The sequence below is a fragment of the Aspergillus viridinutans genome (assembly GCF_018404265.1).
Source record: "Aspergillus viridinutans IFM 47045 DNA, scaffold_6, whole genome shotgun sequence".
In the NCBI taxonomy this organism is placed as follows: Eukaryota; Fungi; Ascomycota; class Eurotiomycetes; order Eurotiales; family Aspergillaceae; genus Aspergillus; species Aspergillus viridinutans.
Genome location: NW_025091222.1, coordinates 1587288 through 1604993, shown reverse-complemented (window position 1 = coordinate 1604993; position 17706 = coordinate 1587288). Strand labels below are relative to the sequence as shown.

Sequence of the window (17706 nt, the reverse complement as noted above, 5' to 3'; positions counted from 1 at the left end):
AAATTTACCCGGAGGCTCAAGATCCACATCTGGCCCTTCATGGATGATCAGCAGCCACATCCTAGTTACTATTCAGGAGCTAGCGGAGCTTACCATCCAGCTCACCTAGCTTACATCCCATCCCGCCTTCACAATTCTAATCAGGGGCCCATCTCTCAAATGGAATCTTCAGATCTCGAGTCCACAGTGTCTACACCACTCATCCGCCTCTCCCCACACCCATTCTTCTCCCTTCCCGCCCACCCCTCCCTCAGTGCATCCCCAACGTCATCTCGTCCATCACTCCGCAGATTCCTCGAAACAGCCCTATCAGAAGCCCACACTCTACTCACAGACACCATCCCGAATACCTTCAAGGTAGACCCGAAACAACGCTCCTCCCCACCCGCCACAGCCAAGGTCCAGCTCCTCAAACGCACCATCCGCAACGGCACGGGGAGTGTCCGAGGAGAGGAATTCTGGGCATGCCGGAAGAGTGTTCACCAGGATGCCGCTGTGGACGGCTCGGCTTCGTGGGAGGAGTTCCGCAGGGGATTGAGGGAAAATCATTCCGAGAATGAGATGGCGTATACGCCCAGTGTGGCTTCTGTGGAGAGGTTGTTGGAGTGGCCGACCGAAGGGGAAGTCGAGGGGGGTTGGAGGCAGGTCGGAATGCATGGTGAGTTGAGGTCTTGATCTTTTTGTGGGCTGTGAATTGCTTTGTGTAATCGTATACGACGCATACATCGATTATGTGCGCCTTGTATTTGCATCTATACAATCGATACTTGCATCAACCCTGTCTGCAGCAGGTCATATCGTTTGCTTCGTTAATTTATTCTACATACACTCAAAACACCCACGTCTATGCACCACGCATCTAGATGGCAGCCTCTAACAAGCAGCCAGTGAACATCATCACTCACACTTTCCACCCAGCAGCCTTGATAGCCCCCCGCACCTTCGTCAGCCTAGTCATCTCTGCCGACTTACCAAACTTCGACCGTCAGGGATTCACGACGGTTCAGATCCCTCTTACGGCGAAACCTACAGATGCAATTCCTCACGAGATACGGGAGAAGATTGCATCCGCCGCCCCCAGAAACGCGGTTTTTGCATCCTATGCCAGCGTGGAACAGGTTGTGTCAGTGCCAACACCGGCGGTGACCTCGAACTCAGATGCGAGGGGCAGGACTAGCGATGCCAATCAGCTGGAGTGGACGATGGCGACCACTTCGGATGCAGGCGGGGCGATTCCGCGGTGGATACAGCGAAGCTGGACGATGGGCGGAGTCCCCAAGGCAATCGTGGCCGACGTGGGTTATTTTCTCAGTTGGACGGGCCGCCAGAGAACCAATATATCAGATTCAGCTTGAACCGCGCATGTAATGATCAATAGTAGTGAAATGTCGTTAACCATGTCTAAGATCAATGTTTGATAATGCACTCCTGCTGTGTTACTCCTTTGGACTTCATTGCAGCCATAGCTGGGTACAAGGGACTATCCAGTGCTGAGTTTCTCCAAGTGGATGAAGACAACGCATACAAATACAGATTTCAATCGAACCGTCTTCCAGACGGGAAGAAGTACCTATGTGGCCCAACGAATGGATTTGTGACGCATTTTGCCAGCATGAGTTTCCAGACCACGGAGACCAGAAGGACGAATTTTGAACTCCTTACCCCCTGCGCCATAGAACCCGGAAAGACAATGCGGAAGAAAAGTATGTTATGAAACAAGATTGCGCAAAGTACAGTCAAAGACAAACCATCATACCCAGCGTTATGCAACTTTCGACATGGCGAACACCGTGACTTCAAATGGTGGAATGAATATTAGAGAGGCTAAGAGATCAAGGACGAGACGTGGGTGAGATGGTGGTAATCAGAAGCACGAATGAAAGGGAAGAAAAGAAGGAGTTCGGCGGATCAGATTCACCAGCCTTGCTTGGCAGCAAACCTCGTGTAGATATGGGATGATCTGTCGTCAAAGGCATCTAAACTCTGAGCCACAGGACAGCTGAGAGGTAGTAATCGAACACTTGCGGTAAGAAGGGGGAGAACTATTAGACATGACAAGGGACATCATATGAAAGTTTGAGGACCAATAAGAGATGAGTGCATGTCGGTCATCGCTGTCCGGTGCTGCCGGAACTGCTCTCGGGCTGAGCCGATGCGGCGCTTGTATTCGAAGGCGCTAGGTTGCTGACATTTGACGAAGCAAGTTGGGATCGTAAAGCGGCCACCTCGCTTTTCAGTCCCGCCAGTTCTTCGTGGACTGATCGGATGTAGGCCCAAAGCTTGTCCTCCCGATCTCTGCTTTGTTCTACAAAGCTGGGATCATGTGGACCGGGAAGATGAGTGCCATTGCCTGCTGTGGCATCCAGGCCAGCTTTCAAAGACAGGGATCCGCTGTGATTGGTAGAATGCCCGAGGGAAGATCCGTGTTTTGTAGCGGCCGAGGGTGGTGGCGGCTGCACAGATCCTGGATTGTGAAGGGGGAACCGCGTATCCGAGGGACCCATCCCGGGTGGAGGAGGTAGCTGAGGCGCGCCGGGTTGAGGGGGAGGAAGTCCTAAGCCAGGAGCGGCATGATTCGTAACGGGTCCCTGGGAGGGTCCGGATCGGCTGAAGGGTTGCTGCTGGAATGACTGCGACATACCGGGAGAGTGTGAACGGTGCAATTGGATACCACTGCCCTCCGGACCATGTCCGACTTGGTGCGAGTTAAGAGCGTTTGGTGAATGGGGCCTTGGGCTTTCTGTGACGTTCGTAGACTGAAAGACCGACGCACCCGAAGGCTGCCCTGGCGGTGGGAAAGTCATATTCCCGGATTGAGAAACAGGAGATGTCGACGCACTAGACCCACCGTGACTTGTGGGAGGAGGGAATAATCCTCCCGGGGAGGGTCTGCCGGCAGCTATTGGAGGGTATGTATTTGGCTGACGCGGCTGGTGGCTGCTGCCAGAGTGAGAGCGTGGAATAAAATCTGAGGGTGCATCGTGCTTTTTGATGCTGGGCATGTTGAGCCGGCGTTCATCCTCTTCATCCATTCGCTCCGGTTCGGCATAGACGAGACCGTCCATGGTATCTTCGGCACCGGGAGGAACTGCGCCCTCGCCATAATCATCCTCTGGCGCATAACTTCCCATACTCGCTCTGCGACCGGCGCAGCCGCCCTGACCTTTATTGTGTCGAGCAAGAGCATCACCGCGCGCGAATCGACGTCCACACTTCGGACAGATATGTGGACGCTCTCCGGTATGAAGCTTCGTATGTCTCTTGAGATCATGGAGTCTCCGAAAGCGCGACTGGCAGGTCTGGCATACGTACGGCTTCTCCTGGCTGTGGGTGAGAAGATGGCTCTTGAGGTTATGGTGTCTGGTGAACTCGGTGGCACAGTAAGGACAACGGTGCTTCTTGGCCGACGGTGATCGCTGGCCGCCTTTTTGGAACCCAGAATTGGGTAGACTGAGACCCCGCCGGGCATCGCCGAGATGCCCCGTAGGCATTGGGTAAGAGAAAGCCTTATTGCTACTCTCCTGCAGATCTGTCTCGTCTCGATGGCGCGGGCGATCACCGTCCTGAGAGGTAGAATCCTCTATGGGGCCCGGACTAGCCACAGTCGGGGCGGCCATTAAGGTCGAGCCGCTGTCGGCAGTACCAAAAGCCTCGGGGACGCTGCCGGAGGTATGGGCTGAATCGACTTGCATATGGTCCGACGACATGGTCATGGAGTCGTGGATGGAACCGACATTTTGCTTTTCGCTAGCACCCAGAGCCTCTCTTGCTACCAGCGAACTGTTCTGCTCGGACGCCTTTTCCGATTCCTGTGGTCGGTCCATCGGACCCTCTCTTGGTGCAGTGGTGGACATCTGGGGTAACGATTCTCTCGACCTCGAGACGTGCAGTCCGGCACTGGCGATGGACGTCAAGCTCGAATCTTGCTTCGATGGCTTCAGGAAAGCGACGGATTCGGACGGGCTCGAGATGAGTGAGCTAGGCGTTCCAGATAAGGGATTGGAGATGGCAACCGGCTCGTTAGTCGATTGCGTCAATGCAGCCATGGATAACAGATGCTTGTTGCCAGCCGGAAACGGTTGACGAGTGAATGGGAAAGCTACTTGTACGGAAGTCATGTCAGTGAATGAATATCTCTTGAGTTCAACGGCTACAGGAAGAACGAAGAGATCTTCAAGTCGGCAGGCAAAGAGGGTCCATTGAACGAAACTAAAAGGCTTCGACCAGAGGAAGAAGATGTCCCAAGAACAAGAGTCAAGTAGCACAGAATAACGAGTAATATCATTATACTGGGAAGCACCGTCGCGTGGGGCGCTCACCTGGAACCGAGTGTGGCGCAAGCTGACGGGAGTGGGAAGTTCAGCTTTCGCAAACGCCTTGTCAGACGATATGGGGGCCCACGATGAGAAGTATTGACCCGATGGCAGTGTAAAAATAGCGACTGAGCCTTGCAAGCCGGATGAGCGCCTCTGATGAATGCTGAAATCTGTATCAGGATTCGGCTAACCCATCGGGTGGGAAGAGATTTGAGGATTGTGGCGGGCGTGCCGGCGGAATGAAGAATGCTTTTCTGGGCTGTAAATAAAGCTCGAAGCAACGACTGATTTGAAATACAATGGAAACGAATGTCGTGCAGGTGGATCGACCCCTTCAGATGTACAAAACAGCAATATCGCATAAATTGACCACCAGAAACAGACAAATGCAGGTAAGGGAGAAGACGAAAATCAGGGGACAATGCTGTGCACAGGACAAAAGTAGCGTACAAATGGAAGGGAAGAGAAGGACCTGATCAGAGGCCTTAGGTTGACAGAAGGGATAGATTGAACAGCGACAATTCGGGATGGTTGCGAATTCCAATATATTCCGTTTTGGGGTTGTTGTTGCCGTATGGTAGTAGAAGGTTGAGGAGGAAGAAAGATGCAGTGACTGATGGACTGAATGATTTGAAGACTGAATGATCAATTGACGGATTAATTATTGATGGATCGATGGATTGGTAGGTAAAGGTTAGTGTTTCTGGGTGATGTTTTGGCTACTGTTACAGTAGAAAGCGGAGATATTCTCTCTCAGTCTCTCTGTGTCTCTCTCTGAAGGCGAACACGAGGATCCAAAGGGACAAAAAGTGGCTGGAGAGGGGGGGAAAGCTTAGGTACGTATTTTGGTTACCGTATGGATGCTGGGGCTCTGAATGGAAGTTGCCGGGTCGAGATTCAGCGTCTCGATGTACCGGATCTCAAGTATATCCGGTTGACATGCTGGATGTAATGATGTAAGGTAAGGTACTGTCAGGTTGATAGTTTATGCCTAAGGCCAATTTCTCTCGCCGTGTATTACGTGACAGCTCTTCCTTTCAGTGGTTATGCCAGAATATTCGAATTATGGAGAATTACTAGTAAGGGAATAACTTCTCTTTATGAAGGTGAGACTATTTTGCGATGATTCCCAAGATCGTTCGTTGGGAGGAATGAAAAGAGCGACGTCTGCCTAGATAGATATTGTGTAGGAATTTTGAAGACGCAGCACAGCCATGTTCTAGAGCCGCGTATCCATCTACACAGGACGGAGTAGGTATCCACTGACTGGTAAGGTTGTTCCGTAGAAACTCGACGGGAACATCAAGAATGACATCAAGGTCAATCATACTCTGCATGTATGTGTACCTCTCTACTCTGTCTGTACCTTTTATCTCTCTCGTCTACATTGCATTTTGCGCATGCATCCCCACCTGCTCTGTCAGTGGCACTGGGACAGAATAAGCCCGATGTCCAAAGATGAGGCTGAATCCGTCCCGAGGGCAGTGTGGCTGGCGAACCAATGTTATCATACTGGAAAGACGAGTCAAACCTGATTTGATTTCAGAAGGCAGTGGGGCATCCCTTGAGGTGGCTGTACACTCCGTCCTGAACTCCGGGGCAACAGTATCCATAAGGTGACTACGGAGCGTAGATACCTTTGTTCATACTCCCGTCCCCCTTCCATCTATACCTATATCAAGGTGATATTACAATACCAGACTCACACCTCAGTGGCTCCTCCTCATTACCTTAGGGCAGCGATCACCTATCTACTCCGTACTGTAGACAACGCCCCAGTCTCCGATCCACCTGCCAAATATATCTTGAACTTAAATGCCATCCTCAGCATCAAGATTATGTAATATTTAACTTACATACTCCTCAATAATCTCCAGGTTGATATTTCACGCTAAAATATACCTCTGCTGGTAAAACCCTTGCATTCTTTGTATCCCCATAGCTCTCACCCAAGTTGACTGAGAGTTGTCCTTTCAAGATTCGACGAGCGATCATGAGCTGAAAAGTATATACTCTGTTCAGATCAAAGAAGTATCAAAGAGTAAGAGGAAGCTACTACTGTTATGAGAGGCCATATTAGCAAGAGAGATGCCAAACGAGTCAGTTGTGGTTAAGTATCCGACAAAGAATCCTGGGTGTCAGCTTTTCAGGGTAGAGAAGTTCTCATGATTATATAGATTTTCTCGAATGATATGTGAATTCCTTTTAGGAGAACACCCCTTTGATTGCTGAATCAATAAGTTGAGGGACGAAGCGATTGATGTTGGCTAGATCATGGGCGCTTAGTGCACATATGAAATCTAGCACTTATTGATATAGAACTCCAGATTCGATCGAAAGCGGCATCATATCATGGCCTTGATGGAGAAATTAATACGATAGATTCTCTGATTGAGCGGCTAGACAGTTGAACGAGGAAACAAGTGGCAGTAGGTGGATTTTGACAGCGGTTCTGCAACCATCATGGTTGGCTGGACAGGAGACGATCAATTTTGGCGCCGGGGAAGTGTCGAAGAGAGACCAGACTGGATGCAACAATGATTCGTCTCATTCGCTCTCCTTGTGACACGGCCTGCATCGTCAGTGGTAGATAAAAGGCCGGATTACCACACACTGTGATCCTCTCCACTGTGATAAGCCGGGGCTGTTGCGCTAGTGAGTGTGCTCTGCATCCAGTCACCTCCTCATCCTGCACTTTCGTTGCTCCAACATATTAACCTACACCCATCTAGGCGCGTCCCTGACTTTACTCAACATCATCTTTCCTCCAATCACTCCGGTCGGCCTTGACTGTGCTGCATGTTGCTAAGCGCTCACACCTGCGCCTTCACAAGGCCCGGATCGAATCAAGCTAAAGATGGGTTCCCCCGCCCGACTTCGGGCGAGGATGATGGCCAGCCCAGAGCTCATAATTGATATTCGGGGCGGTCACGCCGATTTGATTTCAATCAATTGATTTTCTTCCTTCTCTTGCTGCTGCTGCTGCCGCTGCATCGGTTGAAGTATAGAAGTTCAAGCTGTGCCAGTACCTCTGAAGTGAACAGAGCACACAAAGTCAACTACTCTTACGGTGAGTCGACTTCGCTATTCAAGCTGAAGAATGCTCCAGAGGCTAATGCTCTCCATAGACGGATCTTGCAATTATCGTCTGTCTGATCGACTTAACTATTAAGTGAGTGTTGACGTCGCTTTCTGCCCCTGATATTCGCTCCTCGTCATCTGTGATGCTGCTCGATGAGTGTAATACTGATTCTAGTTTGCCAGCAAATGGAAGCCTTCCTCCACTAGTCAGCACCAGGTCTGAGCCTACACATTACTGCAGCTCACCCTTTGGCTGCGTATTCGTACTTTAGCAAATACAGTCCGCGAAAACGCCAGGGCAAACACCTGTCTTATTCAAGGTTGAGAGCTGGTTCTCTTGGCCTCTGCTGGACTCGTCAATCAACCATCTTACTCCTGCGTTGACCCGCCTCGTCAATGTCGGTCTCCAGTGAGAGCCAGGCCAATTCTCCTCAGACCTACGAAGCTGTTTCTCCCGTTGATATCGTGCGTGGTCACAATCACTTCCCAATGACAGTCTCTTCGCAACCAAGTGGAGGCCGGACGGAGCGAAGCTCCTCTGAATCCTCTGTTTCCTCGTCGCTCAAGAGTCCCCGAACCGCTCGATTCGCGGAGGCGACATCGGTGCACTCCCCTACCGAAGCCAGGGGTGCTTCTACGTCTCCGTTCGCGGACCCGCCGAGTCGTTCACAAAGTCAGCCCGATGTGTCTGACGTAGGCTTTGGTTATGTCGCAGCTAGCGATCCTGCTCAGCATGCGTTGCATCAGCTTCCCCCAGCATCACCTCTCAAGAGTGCCCTCAAGGTCCCAGGCACTCCTGGGCGGACTTTGAATCCCCTGAGTCCTACTTTTCGGGAAGAATTCTTTGTGGAGAAGCAAGAAAAGGCTACTGAGAAGGAGAATGCGAGAGACCTGGTAAGCGGAACCCCAAGAATCAGCAGACTTCCCTCGATCATTTATGCTCACACACTGCTCGCAGCGAATCAAACTACGCGTGCGTCTCGCCAAGATATTCCTTCGTTTTGTCAACTTCGGCTGCAGTCTGATCGTTCTCGCTATCCTGACAACGACTGTGACGATATTCCACGCGACGAAATCTCTGCCTCCTCGTAACAATTTACCCGCCTGGGCCCAAGGAACGAACCCATGGCCGCAGTACCTCCTCCTTACATTGTCTTGCATCTCCCTGTTCTCGTGCCTGATCGTCTTCTGGGCGTATTGGAAGGGTGGCCACAAGCGCGCTGAGAAGGTCGCAGTCTATTACACGATCTTCTCAGTCTGCTTCTTCACATTCAGTCTAATCATGTGGATCGTCGCAGCTGCTATCTATCAGAATTCCAAGGCCAACGGCAAGGGTCAAGACCTTTGGGGCTGGTCGTGCAAGCAGAACCTTCGAGAGCAATTGTTCCATAACGATATCGATTACGCTCTCCTCTGCCGTCTGCAGGTAAGTTGAATTCCTTCTCCCAACTAGTCTTGGACTAGGCTGACTGGACAACTCCCAGGACTGGGGCTTGGTTTGCGCCATCATCGAGGTCGTGGTTGAAGTCCTGGCCATTCTCATCTATGCGGTTGTCTTCTATCGGTTCTACACCAAGCGACGGCTCGCAAAGTCAATGGACCGCCGTGACAAGGCCAGGTCGGATCTGTACCTGGCCCAGCTCCGTCTGCAGTCTGCTCCCAATACCCCCGGCTTCGCCAATATGCCCAAGTCACCCTTCGTGTCCGCCCAACAGGCCCAGGATTCCTACTCGGCCGCCGAGAATGGGGAGATGTACTCGACGCAGTTCGCAACTCCCCGGTCGCCGACAAAGCCCCAGCCCACGTTCCAGCTGCAGCCGCCTCCCATCCGTGTACAGCAGGCGACTCCGAAGATGGAACAAGGAGAATTCCCGTCGCCGGCTCCAGCCCAGAATATCAATGAGCATATGACTGCCGCCCCTGGCGAGCGGACCTACGAGGCCGTCCCTATCCCCGAAGCATACACAAGCCCCATGAGTCCCAACTTCCCTCAGAATATTCGCCATTGACCCACCAATAATGGCCGTGCAAAAAAACAAAAGAAAAACCGAGAAAAACATGTGGTCATGAGAATGGTTCGCTACGCCGTGCCCAGCAGAACCGTGTCGCTCGACGCTGTATTTGTTAGCACTTTTCATTGACGAAGCCTACTGCTCCACCTGGAATCATATTTCCAACTCTCCATTGTTTCCCAGTCAGTCGACTCTGCGAACAGGTCGAAAATTTGAATACTTATTCCCTTGGATGATACGGATGACTGAATTTCTACGATTAATGCTCCTGTCTTTAGTCTCGTCTCGTCTGTCCGTTTTTACATTCTATATACCACTATGCATTGCTTATCATTCCTTTAACATCTCCTTTTCCTACTGATCGTTCCAATCATATTGAGATTGAGTACAATGGCCATATATCCAAGCCCCATATATGTAGCTGCGTGTGCGCCAACGCGGGTCCCTCTAGGTACTCCTCCCCAAGGCTATGTCCTATGTCGTGCGAAGGACGAGTCTATCAATCCCGATTGATCATTTTACCGAGCAAATGAATTCATGATTGCCATTTGCAAAAAAACCGGCGCCGAGCTCTTAAGGCCATAAATTATAGAAGACAGGCATTCATCATCAAAAAGGTCAATCGGGTGAAAACCTACGGTAAATAACAATATAAATTCCACCAACTCCGCAAGTGTAGCCCCGAGCATCCCAATCCATAACCTGCAAAAATTCCTCATGTAGCACTTCGTAGCATCCTGAATGAACAAGGTATTCAAGAATATACAGCATATACGTCCCCCGACGTTTATCCTGGGTGCACCATCAAATGATCGGTTCAAGCAGACGCTTCGTCAATAACAGCATTCGCGTCTTTGGCAACATAAATCTCTTCTAATGAACCCGCGCCAACGCCCTCGGACAGACCATCGTTTTGCAAGATGAGACCTTGCTCGTTGGCCAAGTGGAGAAGACATATAAAGCCAAAAGAGGTGCTGATGTCACGAAGCTTCTCTGGCGGATAGACCGTTTTGAGGGAATTCATGATCTGCGTGAATCGTAACCGACGGTCTTCCTTCGGCCCTTCCGAGCCTTCGGCCGGCTGTGGTCTTTGGGGTGTGGGTGTTGGCGGTGCATCAGGCTCGGCCTCGTCATTTTGTACTCGATTGACATCGTTCCCAGGGCTCGTTTGCTGTGTGGAATCAAATTCTGTGGAAGCAATCAACCTTTCGCCCATGCCCTTCCACATCTCTTGCTTCAGTCTCCGCACGTCGATCTTCTTGGCGACTCTTGCATAAGCAACGTATTCAGGTCGCGCTCGCCGTCCGCCTTGTGTCACTAATTGTGAGCCAAAGCCCCCAGCGCCCGGCTTGGGCGTCGCCCCTACCATGTTGAGGAGAGCAGCAATACCCGTAGCTCCTCCTGCATCGCCTGCTGCTGTGCCTGGAGCTCCATCAGCTGGTGGGGACAGCATCTCTCTCGCATCTGCAAAGGGCAGGTTGTCGTCGTCATCGTCGGCGATACCGAGCCCGTTCGGGAACGCGAGACCATCGTCGTCCGCGAAGAAGTCGGCATCATACGCGCCAGGGGCAGCATCTTCGTCGGCAGCCGCTCCCTCCTCCTGCTTGCGACTGGCCCAGAAGGCCTCATCCATTTCCCCATTACCCGCGGTACGGTCCTGTCGTCGGCTGTTGAATTGACGTAAGCCCACCAGTTTCTTCGAGCCCACGCGAGCCTTAGGCTTGAGGAAGAGACGGAGTAGCTGTCTGGAGTTGAAGTGTTTGTCGTCTGGTAGCAAATTCCGCCCTTTGGTTCTCCACTGTGTCTTGGGCAGGGAAATGGTGGAGTTGGAACTAGCCGGGGTATAAATCAATTCAGCAACGGTTGAATCGAGAGGTGCCGCGAAGTCGATCTCAAACGGCTCCTTTTCCTTCCGCTGCTTCGGCGCAGCACTTGCAGAGCTGGCAGCCACGTGTTCCTTGATACGCCGAATCTTCCAATGCTCAGGGCCCGCCCAGTTCTTCTGAAGTGCATTGTCAAAATAGCTGAGAATGTTCTCATGGTCACGCTTATCTGGTTGATGAGTAAGCGATATAGCATACCCATCCTCATCGTCCATTGCCTCGTCGCCGTCCTGATTCTGATCGCCATCACGGTCAATGCGATGGACTTTTAGCATTGGCTCCAGGGCAGCCTCACGGGCCCATGCCTCACCCCCATCACCGAATCCGGCATCTTCACTAAGATCGAATCCAGCGAGAGTACCATCGTCGTCGTCAAAGCCGACAGCGTTGTCGTCATCGAGCATGATCCCAGAGGCATCGTTTACGCTTCGTCCGTCCTCATTGCCTTTCTCGTTGCGCCATTCTTCAGGGGCCTTGAGAAAGGGGATGTCGAGTGATCCAGTGGGATCGCCAAGGTCAAAGTTCTTGAGGGATGGACAGATATCCTGCTCATCGAGGCGCGCCAAATCGGGGAAAAATTGGTTCGCTAATGGCGTTATATCAATCTCAACGTCCTCAAAAGCATCATCAGAAGATCGCTTCGGAGCCGGTGAAGAGGAATTCAGGTGTTCAGGATCCTCCGAGTCTTCGCGAGTATTGTCCGCGTCATTCGGACTTTCCTCGACAGCGTCGTCGCTGCTGTCAAAGACGATACGTCCTTGCCCATCTATCGACAAGTGATTCAGGAGCAAGCCTTTGGCCCCTCCCTCGTCGAAATCTGCGGACGCTTTTTTGAACAACGGGTCAACTGAGAATTCGAGCTCAAACTTTTTCAACTGAAGCGCGGCAAAGGAAGGCGCAAGCGTAGCCTCGTGTGTTCTCTGGGCCTGGTGAAGTCAGAATCAGACCGGTTCCAAGACACTGAAGCGGTTATACTGTTCTCCCATACCTTTCTCCGCGACTTTCTGGTGGTTCCATCTTCCCCTTCCTCGTCGTCCTCGTCATCGGCACCCTCACCGTCCGCGCCAGTGTCGCGACCCCGCTTCTCACGGCTGTCCGCCAGCCCACTCAGCAGTTTACCTGTTTCCGTCGCTACGCTGTCGACTCTGCTCGTATAAATCTTTACGCAACCATCGAGCGTGCAGCTGGCCTTCTGAAAGTTGACACCATCGCCTTCCTTGAGTAGAGACATATCATGGAAGTAGTCAATCAGGGCAAAGTTCCAGGAGTTGTTCGCATTGATCTTGTTGTCCGTGGCCATCTTCATCCATTCCTCGAAGTTTGCCAAGATAGGGACCCGTTTCATTGGGGTCACCGCTCGTCGTCCATCAGCATCGCTCTCTCGTCCGCGGTGTCCTGATCCCCTAGGTGTACCGGGACTCATACTCGAGGCGCGGTCATATGTGTATCGTCGAGGAGGCATTGGCGTCTTGACAGCAGCCTTGATCTGATCCATCTGGCGGTCATGGCGGGCTTGCCGGGCCTCCAAACGGGCGGCCTTCTCCCCCGTGTCATCGTTCAAAGGGATCCTGAGTCGGTCAGTATCGTCTTCTCCTTTGCATTCTAAAGCGTCATTCGGTCTGAGTTCTTACTTCATAGGCGAGTTTTTGTGAGGGGTTGATGCGCCATTTGAGCGGCGATGCTTAGGATTTGCTACGCGGGGCATGGCGAATGGTTACCCCAGCAGTAAGGGATAACTGACGGCCACTGAGGGTTCAGAGAAAAATTGAAAAAGATTGACAGCAAATGAGAAGATATGAAAGATATTAGCGATCTCAAAAGCTGTGTTTCATTTCTTGATGATAGATCCACGGGCTCCGACGGTCCAGGTGTGTGATGGCGCTGGGTCTCCTCTTTTCGTGCTGGTTGCCTCTTTTGGCCGTCAAGAACAAACAACATCAACAAAAACATACGCCATGCCAGAGCAACCACTTGTGCACCCACTAGCCTCATAAGGCTAGAAGGGAGTCACCTGACATATAATGACTCAGCCGACGTCTATGGTGTAACGTAATTCCCAACCAAGTCGCCCAACCCTACCGAGCCGCCCACCTCTGTTTTCCATATAAAATGGCACTCTTCGAGACTCTGATATCTCAACAACACGCCTATATGCTATAATGTAAGTAGTATATTTAGACTATATATGGCTTAGAGTATATAAATACTCTTTTAAAAGGCCCTAAAATACTATTCCTCTCTCTTAATGTTCAAGGAGTTAATATTACCAAAAATACAGACATAATTTTATGTTACCTGTGTATATACATATACTAGGGAATCTGAAGCCTATAAGTATAACTCTATATGACTATACTACACCTTATACCTAAACTTAGAACCCTATAGATGATTGGTTGTTGAGATATCAGAGTCTCAAAGAGTGCCATTTTATATGGAAAACAGAGGTGGGCGGCTCGGTAGGGTTGGGCGACTTGGTTGGGAATTACGTTAATAATACAGTCTTATACAAGACATTATTTCGATACCGTTTGTATTTCACTGATCGTTCTCGTAAAATATTCTTGGTAAGTTTATGTACCTATACCGTACTCCGGACTTTCATGATGCCTACCTAGATACAAAATAGGTATGTAGATGACTCTCCAATCCAGATTATCTGTTGAGACAAGATATTCTTTGCAATAAAAATGGGATCTCCTCAGATTAATTCATTTTATGAATGACTATGGGAGTGACATGATGCTTTGATCACCGCAGAACCGCCTCCCCCACAACACACAGCCACACTTCCACCTTTCGGGCTTGACATCACTCATTTGGCTGTCGCGTACCTTATCCGTCCGTAGCTATCTGCTTATCTGTGATGGGCTACGTAGGACATCGGGACATGCCATCGTCCCTCCACCGCAGCCGATCTTGCCTCAATCACAACCACACCTATTTAGAGAGGTACACACGGTCTGAATCTTTGTTTCTCACTCCGTTGGGTTGCTGCTTTCTCATTCTTTCTTATATAGTTCCAATAGCTACATGACCCCCCGCAATTTCTTCCTCTGCTGTCTTCCCTACTGCTCATGATGCCGCAGTGGTCACTATGGCAAGCAACCTGACTTTGTACCCGAGACGATCACCGATTCGCCGGAAACGTCCCTATTCTGTTCGACCGTTCTATTGGGCTTTTCTGACGTTAATCATTCTTTCGGTGATCAGCTGGTCTCTGGGGAACGTGAACAATCCCTCGACAGCATCTTCCCCCCTTCATGTCAAGCGAGGAGCGGATGTCCTGCAAAGCAACAATGAGCCAGAGGTACGAATAAAAGACATTTCTCTTCGCAGATATGCTAATAAATCTTGTCTTTTGATAGTGCCGTCTGGTCCGTCAAGCCAAGGATCAATGCTCCTTCGTCCATGCCAATTGCTCCGACCTTGAGGATGGATTACTCTCATATATCCAGCTGTACTATTGCACATTTGCGGACGTCAAACCTATAGCTTTCATCGTCCTCATCTTGTGGCTATCCTTGCTTTTCAGCACCATAGGTATTGCTGCAAGCGACTTCTTGTGTATAAATTTGAGTACCTTGGCCAGCATTCTCGGGATGAGCGAGAGTTTAACCGGTGTCACGTTTCTCGCGTTTGGAAATGGCAGCCCCGATGTGTTCTCCACATTTGCTGCCATGAGGTCAAACAGCGGTAGCCTGGCTATCGGGGAGTTGATCGGTGCTGCGAGCTTCATTACGTCGGTAGTTGCAGGCTCCATGGCCCTGGTCCAGCCGTTCAAGGTTGCCCGGCGGAGCTTCGTCCGGGACGTGGGATTCTTTGTCATTGCTGTCAGCTTCAGTATGGTGCTTCTAGCTGACGGAAGGCTTCATACCTGGGAATCAGCAACTATGGTTGGCCTGTATTGTTTCTACGTGTTCTTGGTTGTCACTTGGCACTGGTACCTTGTACGGCGTCGTCGGACCTACGAGAGGAATTTAGCTGCACGGGCTCACTTCCACATCCCAGACAATCAAGAGCTGGAAATCGAGGAAGAGGTGGAAGAGGATGACCCCGGTGTTGCATCGGAGTCGAGGAGTCTCCTCCGCGGACCGTCGACTCAAGATTTCGACGCATTGCAAGGATCCGATTTGCCGGCTTGGAAAGATGGTGACGAGGATGAAAACGCGCGCAACCGCTATCTCGCTGAAATAAGTGAGAATATGCACGTATTCCGCCCCTCTACGCGCAGGCGCAACACATTGAATCCCATCAGGCCCAGTCTCGTTGGCGCGCTGGAGTTCCAGACCGTACTCTCTTCCCTGCAGAAATCCCGTAGCATCAATCGGGGCACACCCATTGGGCTCGACAGATATTTTGATAGTCCAGAACTTGCGCGCGCGCCTTCACCACAGCAGGACAATTTGTCAGTCGCATCCCATCCCCGGACAAGCAGACCCTCCGGGAACAGCCGTCTTCTATCGCCGAATAGTGTAGCAGGTTCCTCTCGAGTTCGTGCTGTATCTGCCAACGATGCCGCAGGGCTCAAGCTGGATACCAGCGTCTTCACTTCCGGTACGCCACAACCTCATGTGACCGTTAGTCGACCTTCCGGAAGCGAAGAGACGTTTCAGCCTCAGATACCCCAAACTGACCAGACCTCGGCAACTCTATCATTACCATCCTCTGGCAGACCCTCCCCCGATTCAAGTCTAGCAGGTGCCGCTCGCTCTGCCAGCCCCAATCTACTTGCACCACCAGGTACCTTTCACTCGCCAAACTACCAAGCGGACTCTCCCCTTACGCGGTCCCCGCTGGACGTCTCCCCACTAGGGACTTCATATGCCATGCGCGGCGCTGAGATTTCTTCGGAAAGCCCCTCCAGCCCGTTTCCTCCTTTTCCAGACGCAATCGACTCCGTGCACTCAAGAACGCCAAGCATAGGTCTTGGGACCGCTGCGAGCCCTACAGAGACGTTGCAAGTTCATGATAACGAGTTTGAAGATGGAAGTCATCGGTCCTCATCACCAGCAAAGTGGTCACTGCTTTCCCCAAGCTGCATCACGAGGTCCGTTATTCCGGTGCTCTTCCCGACCTTGGTTGGCTGGAGGACCAAGAACTTCCTAGAACGACTGTTGGGGATCATTGCAGCGCCAAGTGTGTTGCTACTCACAATTACTCTTCCTGTTGTGGAACCAGCACAACCTGAGGTAGGCCCCGCGCCTAATGTATTACCCTCGGCGGACGGCGGAGAGTCGGCAGCACCCCGAGTGAGACTGCCGGAAGACAGTCCACTTATGCGAACCCTAGATCGTGATCTGGGCGATCAGGAAGTGGGCTCACTGGCGGGCAAAGCTCAGTCGCTACAAGAAAGGCGACGATGGGACTCCGAATTGCCTGCTGTCGAACCACTGACCCCATCAGCTTCTCAGCCGAAGGATTGGTGCCAGTGGCTGCTTTGCGTACAGCTTTTTATGGGGCCTTTTTTTGTCGCCTTGATCGCCTGGACTACGATGGATTCTGAGATGAAAGTTCGCAATCTTCTTCTCCCATCCTTGTGCTCCCTTCTCTTCTCATTTCTATGTCTTGCGTGCCTTGTGGTGAGTACAAGGAATAGCCGCTCCTCGCGGCCTTCCTCTTTTTGGCGCCCCTTCCTGTCCATGTTGGGCTTCGTAGTCGCAATATTTTGGATCGCAACCATAGCCACGGAAGTGGTCAGCCTTCTCAAAACTTTCGGGGTCGTTCTGAATATTAGCGACTCCCTCTTAGGGCTCACTGTGTTCGCTGTCGGAAACTCACTGGGTGATCTCGTTGCCGATATTACCGTTGCCCGCCTAGGGTATCCAGTCATGGCTTTGAGTGCCTGTTTTGGAGGACCAATGCTAAATATTCTCTTGGGAATTGGCTTGGGCGGTCTTTACATGACTGTGAAAGCGAAGCCAGAAACGGAAGTCGCCCGTCAGGGTTCTTACGAGATTGCTATCTCTAAGGTCCTGGTCATTAGTGGCGCTACACTTCTGACTACTTTGCTCCTTTTGCTGATTGTCGTTCCACTGAACAATTGGAGAATGGATCGAAAGATAGGCTGGGGTCTGGTCATTTTATGGGCCTTTAGCACGTTAGGGAACGTTATTGCTGAGGTCGTTACCTAGCACTGAGCCTTAGCTCCTCTCTTCTTTTGGTGATCTTCTTTCAATTTTCCCTTGGATACCACTGTACCTCATGCTTGGGTTTGGCGCCTACCTGCACCCCTTGTACGTTTACTTTGCAACGCTGTCTACTATTTGGGCAATGACTTCTGTCATGTATGTATATATATACTTTCTTTTGGCCACAACCGCAGTTGAGCGTGTCTATCTGACTGTGTCTTAATCCATGAGTTGTTATCTTCAAAGTCCAAGTCGACTGAAAATGCAATTTCTGGCCCACTGT

The 17706-nt window shown here is 51.1% G+C and overlaps 5 protein-coding genes across 5 annotated transcripts; 3 read left to right on the top strand and 2 right to left on the bottom strand.

Annotated features, from left to right (window-relative positions):
* Nucleotides 1-159: 159 nt before the first annotated feature.
* Nucleotides 160-1355, top strand: Aspvir_008246 (SRPBCC family protein; the record flags this gene model as incomplete). Its single annotated transcript, XM_043271419.1, has 2 exons — nt 160-658; nt 889-1355. The coding sequence occupies 2 exons, from the start codon at nt 160-162 to the stop codon at nt 1353-1355; spliced, it is 966 nt and encodes a 321-aa protein (XP_043127354.1).
* Nucleotides 1356-2108: 753 nt separating this feature from the next.
* On the bottom strand, nt 2109-4118 carry Aspvir_008245 (C2H2 zinc finger protein; the record flags this gene model as incomplete). Its single annotated transcript, XM_043271418.1, has 1 exon — nt 2109-4118. The coding sequence occupies one exon, from the start codon at nt 4116-4118 to the stop codon at nt 2109-2111; it is 2010 nt and encodes a 669-aa protein (XP_043127353.1).
* Nucleotides 4119-7793: 3675 nt separating this feature from the next.
* Aspvir_008244 (uncharacterized protein) lies at nt 7794-9406 on the top strand (the record flags this gene model as incomplete). Its single annotated transcript, XM_043271417.1, has 3 exons — nt 7794-8291; nt 8356-8823; nt 8882-9406. 3 exons carry the CDS (start codon nt 7794-7796, stop codon nt 9404-9406), a joined length of 1491 nt encoding a protein of 496 aa, XP_043127352.1.
* Nucleotides 9407-10226: 820 nt separating this feature from the next.
* Aspvir_008243 (condensin subunit BRN1) lies at nt 10227-12997 on the bottom strand (the record flags this gene model as incomplete). Its single annotated transcript, XM_043271416.1, has 3 exons — nt 10227-12218; nt 12281-12860; nt 12924-12997. The coding sequence occupies 3 exons, from the start codon at nt 12995-12997 to the stop codon at nt 10227-10229; spliced, it is 2646 nt and encodes an 881-aa protein (XP_043127351.1).
* A 1392-nt stretch (nt 12998-14389) lies between these two features.
* Aspvir_008242 (sodium/calcium exchanger protein) lies at nt 14390-17426 on the top strand (the record flags this gene model as incomplete). The annotated part of the gene is made up of 2 exons (XM_043271415.1): nt 14390-14602; nt 14661-17426. The coding sequence occupies 2 exons, from the start codon at nt 14390-14392 to the stop codon at nt 17424-17426; spliced, it is 2979 nt and encodes a 992-aa protein (XP_043127350.1).
* Between the last annotated feature and the right edge of the window lie 280 nt (nt 17427-17706).